The sequence below is a fragment of the Phaethon lepturus genome, unplaced genomic scaffold, assembly GCF_000687285.1.
Source record: "Phaethon lepturus isolate BGI_N335 unplaced genomic scaffold, ASM68728v1 scaffold39152, whole genome shotgun sequence".
NCBI lineage: Eukaryota > Metazoa > Chordata > Aves > Phaethontiformes > Phaethontidae > Phaethon > Phaethon lepturus.
The window spans coordinates 1-7,082 of record NW_010523297.1 but is presented as its reverse complement, the minus strand read 5'-3'; the positions used below and the strand labels follow the sequence as shown (position 1 = coordinate 7,082).

General features: G+C 50.2%; 2 protein-coding genes across 2 annotated transcripts in view; one reads left to right on the top strand and one right to left on the bottom strand.

The window, feature by feature from the left end:
- The window catches only part of MIF4GD (MIF4G domain containing), a 3,566-nt gene extending 1,345 nt beyond the window's left edge, over nucleotides 1-2,221 (top strand). The window contains 3 exon segments of the mRNA XM_010282086.1: nucleotides 1-121; nucleotides 855-947; nucleotides 1,963-2,221. The exon segment at nucleotides 1-121 is cut by the window's left edge and continues 14 nt beyond it. Coding sequence (XP_010280388.1) covers nucleotides 1-121; nucleotides 855-947; nucleotides 1,963-2,190 — 442 coding nt within the window. The 3' untranslated portion in view covers nucleotides 2,191-2,221.
- A 1,319-nt stretch (nucleotides 2,222-3,540) lies between these two features.
- Nucleotides 3,541-6,389, bottom strand: MRPS7 (mitochondrial ribosomal protein S7; the record flags this gene model as incomplete). The annotated part of the gene is made up of 4 exons (XM_010282088.1): nucleotides 3,541-3,878; nucleotides 4,726-4,893; nucleotides 5,827-5,890; nucleotides 6,198-6,389. Coding segments are annotated over 4 exons (646 nt in total), but the record flags the coding sequence as incomplete, so codon positions are not given.
- Between the last annotated feature and the right edge of the window lie 693 nt (nucleotides 6,390-7,082).

The window sequence follows — 7,082 nt, the reverse complement described above, 5'->3', positions numbered from 1 at the left end:
GAGGAGCCTCCTGAACCGGCTGCAGCAGGAGTACAAGGACAGGGAGGAGCTGCGCACCCGCTCGCTCCAGGCATGGATCTGCTACGTCACCTTCATCTGCAACATCTTCGACTACCTGAGGGTAAGGAGCCAGAGCAGGAGCACCCCGCTGCTGCTGCCTAGGGGAGCATGAAGGGCCTGGGGGTCCAAAGGCAGGGGTGTCGGATGGGTGTTGCATGGAGCCTGGGGACGCGGCTCAGCAGTGGGGGCCAGAGCCAGTTCTCTGCACAAGGATGCTGCCCGCGCTCTTGCTACCTACGGGCAAGTGAATAAGCTTGGAGAGGCAGAGCCATCTCCGGGAACGGTCACAAAGTCTGAGCTTCCATATTTTGTACCTGGTGTTTGAAATCGCCTGATTTGCCTGCTCCCAAATGTCCCAGACTGAACTAGTTTAGTGGCTATGAGGTCCCAATGGCCTCATGGGAGCTCACATCATTTCTAGCCCATGTACTGGCGGAGTTTGTCTGCAAGCTTTTGCTGCAGTGTGTATACTTGGATGCCTGCTTGTAATAGGTGTAAAAATGAAGCAAGTAGAGCTGCAGGCAGGAAAAATGCTGGTGCAACAAGCTTATCTCCCATGACTACCTGCTTACGTTTAAAAATAGATGTTTTTTACATCAGTTGTTCAGCTTCTCTGGCTCTTGGAGACTTGAACGTCTGGTCTCCTATGTAAATGCTACCGATACAGCATTTGGCAGCACAACTAAATTCTGCTTCCTTCTTTGAAGAGCAGCAAGGGAACAACTATTTAAAATAGCTGCAGACTCCTCCCTTTCTGGCCCCAGAAGCTGACGATGGCTCCTAACTCCTTATAGGTGAACAACATGCCCATGATGGCTCTGGTGAACCCTGTTTATGACTGTCTGTTCCGGCTGGCACAGCCCGACAGCTTGCGGAAGGAGGAAGAGGTGAGTGCAGGGAAAAGGGCTACTAATGCTCCTGTTGTCCTGCCAAGGACCAGCAAAAAGTACAGCCCGAGGGGCATGCTGTCTCCGCATCCTGGTGCAGAGGAAGGAGAGCTGTCTCCCCAGTATACACTGAAGGAGACCTGCCGGGCAGGATGATCTTGCAGCCCAGAAGGAAGCAGGGTGGAGGTGCAGGTTGTGACTCTGTGGCCCAGGCTGCATGTCCTCCCTCGGAGCAGCTTTTCTCCCTATTGCCCAAGTGTTGTCCCTGGAGACCCAGCAGCCCGGCCATCCTTCGAAGCAGGGGCCGTCTGATGTTATGCAGGTTCACCTCGCATCATATGAGAAAAACACAGATGACGACTCTCCCTCATTTTCACAGAAACCAGCTGCTTTTCCAGCAGCCCTGGTTGCCGGACACCTGGAAAAGCAGCTGTCACACTGACCTGCCGAGGCACCGTAGCCGTGGGGTCCCTGTAAAATGTAGGGGCCCTTGGATGGGCCCTTTGGGCTTTTTTTTCATCTTGCCACAACCCTCCCACCTCTGCAACCCATCGACTTTCCCCTTTTCTCCAAAGACCAAGTTAGTGCCCATTTCCTGCAAATCATTGGACCTTCTAAGACCTTTAGTGTGTGTTCCAGCCACTTCCCTCTGTTCTTGGAGGCACCTCCTTACTCCAGCCTCAGCTTCAGCCTTGCCATCTCCTCGTGGACATCCTGCAGAAAATTAACACTTTTCCGCCTGTTGCGGGCGCATTTCTCTGGCAATTTTGTCTAAGAGGCAGGGGAGTTCAGGATGTGCTTTTCCAGCGCTTTTACTACAACAGATTGGAACAGATTCAGCCTCTCCTGCCTCCTGGATCACAGCAACTTGGGGGTAGCAGAACCGTTGCCTCTTGGAAGTCCAGAACAGAAGGCACAGGATGAGGTGGTCATAAGTGATTGATAGGGACCTCAACAGAGATGTGCCAAACCTCCCCATTCCTTTGTACTCAGCCATCTTCTCTTCCTTCTGAAGGTGGACTGCCTGGTCCTACAGCTCCATCGCATAGGCGAGCAGCTGGAGAAGATGAACTCGCAGCGGATGGATGAGCTCTTCTCCCTCCTCCGAGATGGCTTCCTTCTGCAGGAGGGGCTCAGCTCCCTGTCCCAGCTCCTATTGCTGGAGATCATTGAGTTTCGGGCTGCCGACTGGAAGATGACGGACGCTGCCCAGAAATACTATTACAGCGAAGTGACAGATTAACCTCTCTACAGAAGAGGTGGAGAGATGTCCCCAGCACTTTCACCAGCAAGCTTCATACCAAGTTTGAATTTCTTCTCATGTTAATGTTTTTCTAGCACTTCCTGTAAATAGGATTTATACTGGCTAGAGCCTCTGGGAACGTAACTGTCAGGCCACAACTGGTGCTAGCCTGACTTTGGCAGTTTGGAGAGGTGGGAAGGGCAGGGCACATTTAAACCAGCAAGTTCTCCCACTGATTTTGTCTGATACTGGGCTGCTGCCAGCAAAGGGCAAGGAAGGCTTCTAGCTCAAACCAGCATTTTATATGAGTGTTAAGGAAAGTATAGTTGAGGCTGAAAGCATTTTGATTCACCTGAGAGCCAGCAGAGCTGTGGGACGCAGAGGAGAAATCTTTCACAGCTTGGTTTGTACCTGGTCCTCTGGAACAAGTCACGGAAAACACTGTGGCCTCACAATGGCTATTTTTTCCCAGGCTTCACCCAGCACACTGGCTGTACCTGCACGCAACACAGCCTCCCCCATGGGCCACTAGCCACAGGGCAGCCTGGATAGGTCCCTGAGCACATGTAGCTAGGAACAGGTTTTATAAGTTTTATACAATAACTGTCATGTTTTTTCAAAATTTTGCAAGTTTCAACTATGGTATGTTTCATATAAGAATGGGAGAGGAGGAAAGGAAACAAGACAGTCTATTGAAGGTTTTTTCTAATAAAAGTTTTCCACTAACATGTGTCCTGTTTTCTCTCTACACAGCTGCTGAGCTGTGAACAATACTTAAAAGTTGTTCCTGACTGAAGCCTTAAGGCTGCAATACTAATTTTCTTCTCCGGTGTGTCAGCATGGCTTTATACAACCAGGGTAGCTGGAAAGAGCAGCATGAGACTCAAGCAACAGAGACAAAGGTTTGGAATCGAGAAACCTTCCCCATAAAACTGGTTTTATTTTTTCTGTTAATAACCCCATCAAATCTGTTCAGACAATGTTGCTGATGGTCAGAACCTCAGCCAAAAAAAAGGCCTTTTGTACCAATCGTACCAATCAAGCTAAGGCTGGTTATGGTATGGAAAAAAATCCAGCTCTGTTCTTAGCTGTGCAGCTAAAAAGGGAAAAACATTACTGATTACAGGAGCAGAGACACTTAAAAGTCCCCAGGAAACAGGTAAGTGGAAGATTATTTTGTACAGCATTGCTCTAAGAAAAACATCTAAGGCTTCTCTTCACAGGAAAGTGATTATGAAGTAACTACAGCATCTGTGCAGGGGTCGGTAACTCCTTCAAGTTCCCCCTTCCCCCATCCAAACAAGCACAAAGGAAATTAACTTTGTGCCAGGGCTGTCCCTGGCTTAAGTTCAGATGCTGGCTGGAAGGGATCTTCCACCCTTTCCCTCTTCTCCCAGGCCAGCAGCCCTGGGGCTCTGCTCTCCAGGCCATGGGGGTGGTGGCATTATGTCCTGTGCACAGAGTCCCTACCACCAGCGGAAGTGGGCGTAAGCCCGGTTGGCCTCTGCTGTCTTGTGCAGCATGTGCTTCTTCTTGATGATGGGCCCTTCGTTGTTGAAGGCCTGGAGCAGCTCCTGGGAGAGTTTTTCGGGCATCAACATCCGACGGTTCTTGTTCTCTCTGCACTCAGTGATTAACCACTTCATGGCCAGGAAGCGCTTCCGATTGTCCTTCAGAGGGACTGGGACCTGGGAAAGGTTTAAACAGTAACAGTTATCACACTGTGAGGGTGCAGTAACCTGCTCTTCTCCGGTGGTCGTAAAGGTCCAGCTGGACACGTGTAGATTTACACCATGCTGTGACTCCAGTGGCAGCATGCTGTTCTCTGCAGTAAAACCAGCTCCCAACAGCTGATCTGTGCCAGTTCACCTCCTCTGTCCATGGAAACTGGCCATTGCTACCAAAATGGAAATTCTGATCAGCCTTGGGTACTGCTGGCAGATGCTGGCCTTTGTAAGGACTTCTGGCCTATTTGGGAACTGGATCCAGGCTGGTTTGTGCTAGCTGAAGTGGGAGGTGATCACCTCTCCCCTGCACTGAATGACAGAGAAATGCCTCCACATCTCATTTCTCCATCGGGTCTTGAGTGGTGCAGAGCACATACTTACGAGACAGATTCTGCTCGTGCTTTAAATATCGCACTGTATCGAACTGACCTTTTCTGCTACGCTGACCCTCCCCAGAGCTTTGGGGCCTCTACCCAAGCAACACAACGCAGCAGAGAGGACGGGACTGGTAGTCCCGGGACTGCCAATTCTTTTGCTGCAAGTCACTGATCCCTGTCTCCTTGGACAACATTTGCTGCGTACTCTTTTTGTCTGGTCAGAGAAGCAGACACTGCTGCTGACAGAGGAATTACCATGCTCACAGGCTAGAGTCCTGATCTTGGACAGTTTCTAGGTGGTGTTTTAATCCAGATTGCAAAATGGCTCTCTTTCCAAGGAGAGGAAAGCTTGAGCTAAGGGGTGGAAACCAGTTCATCTGCTTCCCTAGCTAATTCCTGACCAGATGTGCTCCCAGGCCTCCCCTTTTCACCTGGTAGGTTTTGCCTCCTTTTGTGATGCTGCTGAGCCCAATGATGGGCTGGCAGTTTTTCAGAGCCTGGTGGAAAATGACGTAAGGGTTGCACTCAATTGTCTCCTTCTCATCTTCTGGAGCTTTGTGGTACTTCTCCAGCTGCTTCCTCTTAATGGCCTCTAGAGTCTTGGGACAAAGATAAGAAAGGAGACATGCACAGCAGATGGATTATCCTACTCCACGAAGTTACAACACCTCTACAAGCACCCCATTTTCACTTGAGCAGCTGGTTTTCTAGCCCTGTAGGCAACAGGCCAGTCGGGGATTCTCTAACTCAAGTTTTACTTCACCCTCTTCCAGTTCTTCAGTCTCTTTATAGGACATTGCATTTGGGGTGAAGAGGCCAAGTAGCACAGATCTGGGCCAGGAGGAGGGCAGGGACAAAGCGGTGACGGCATACAGGTCTGTGTGCATTAAGCATCCTCCCCCCGCAAAGCCTGGACTGAAGAGTCCCAAATCTGTGTGCTTTTCTGTCACAAGGAATCAGCAGTTACTTGGGGAACATTTGGGCAATGTATGTCCCTGTTTCAAGGGCTGGAACAGACCAGATGGGACCACCAGCTAAAACCAGTTACTGTATGTCAGAGCAGGGGTCAAAGCTGTGTCATATAGGTGATACAGTTGTGGGATTTCATTGGCAAGTTCTACAGAAGACAAGGCATGAAAGCAAGCTGGAAGAAAGATCTTTTGAGAAAATTGTGCTTTTAGTGGGACTTGGTAGTGTTAGTTTAACAGTTGGACTCAATGATCTTAAGGGTCTTTTCCAACCTAAATGATTCTATGATTCTACATAAGGTCCAAGAGACACTGAAGAGTGGAAAGAGAATATTCTCCATTAAGCTATCACCACCTGGTCTGTGAGCTGAATGAAGTTGGGGCTTGTAAAAAATGTACATCTGTTCAGGTAAAGGTGAGAGTATTGGGTGTGCAGAGGGAAATGCACTAGGACTGCAGAGATGAGCTGAGTTTTGGTAATTCCTAATTACAGTGGGCTTGACGTCCCAGCCTTCCATTTTGTATGGTTTTAACACTATAGTGAGAAGAAACGTGAGTTCTCACCTGAGCCATGAGGCTTCTGGCCAGCACTTTATTTCCATCCTTCATCATCATATTGGTGAATTTACTGTAAACACAAAGACAAATGTGATCTGATTTAAATTCTGATTTTATCACCCACAGAAATAAGACCCCCCCTTTGTGTTGTTCCCATGGCTAAGTCTGGGTGCTGCTAGATCTGCTGTAATTATCTCTAATCACTGTCAGTCAGTCAGGCTTTGAGGGAAAAGATTAACCCAGAATAGAGGGATTGTGCCGTAACAGAAGGCAATGTGTAAGCACAGCAAGTAAAGGCTGAGGAGGACAGCAGAGCTCCCAAGCATTTTGGCTCCATGGGACCTAGCTGTAACAGAGGAGATGATGCTTTCTCTGACCTGATCATAGGGTCGCTGAACACAGAGCTGGAGACACTGGGAGGAGCAGCTTTTATGGGTTGAACAGCCTTAAGCTCTTGTTTTTCCTTTTCCTCCTCAGATAGCTCCTCCCAAGGTTTCTGATACAATTCCTTGTTCACTTCTGGCTCTAAGAAACTGGGGTTGTAGCGACTCCATCTCACCTGCGTCAGTCTGCAAAGAACAAGAGGAGAAGGAGGGCTGTAAACTGACACGTGCAGTATGTCACGACGGGGATGTGGACAGATGTGAATACATCTCAGAAGGACATCTTAGACTTGAGAGGCATCTCTGCCTTCCTCTCCATCACTGCTTGTCTCACTGCAGCAGAGCCAGAGGCACAAATCAACAACAAGGCCCCCAGTTTTGCTGCAAAACTGTCAGGCAATTCCCACTCCAAAGAGACCGGTCGGAACGCGAGTGCCACGCCGCAGCTCCAGGCACTGCAGGCCGGCTGCACTGAGCTCGCCTTCCTGCCAGACCCTGCCTGTACCCACCGATGGGCCTGCCCAGGGCCGAACGGCCCACAGGCCAGACGCTGTCAGGTCCCAGGTCGGGGGTGGCTGCAGTAAGTATTGTTCTCCGCTCATGGGAGCGGGACGAGTACCTTAAACTGGAATTTTATTCATTTTTCGCAGCAGGAGGCAGCATTTTGGTGTGTTTTGGAAAGGAGCAAGGGGTGTAGAGAGATCCCTGTGACCCTCCGGCACAGCGGGTCAGCACGCGCACCCGTGACGGACCCCACGCGGGAAGGCCGGGTTCCACGAGCCCCGCAGACAGTCCACGGCGCTTGCTGTACGGAAACCCGCGCGAGACCACGGCGGCGTCACCCGGGAGCCCAGAAAACAGCCAACCCGTGCGCGGCCC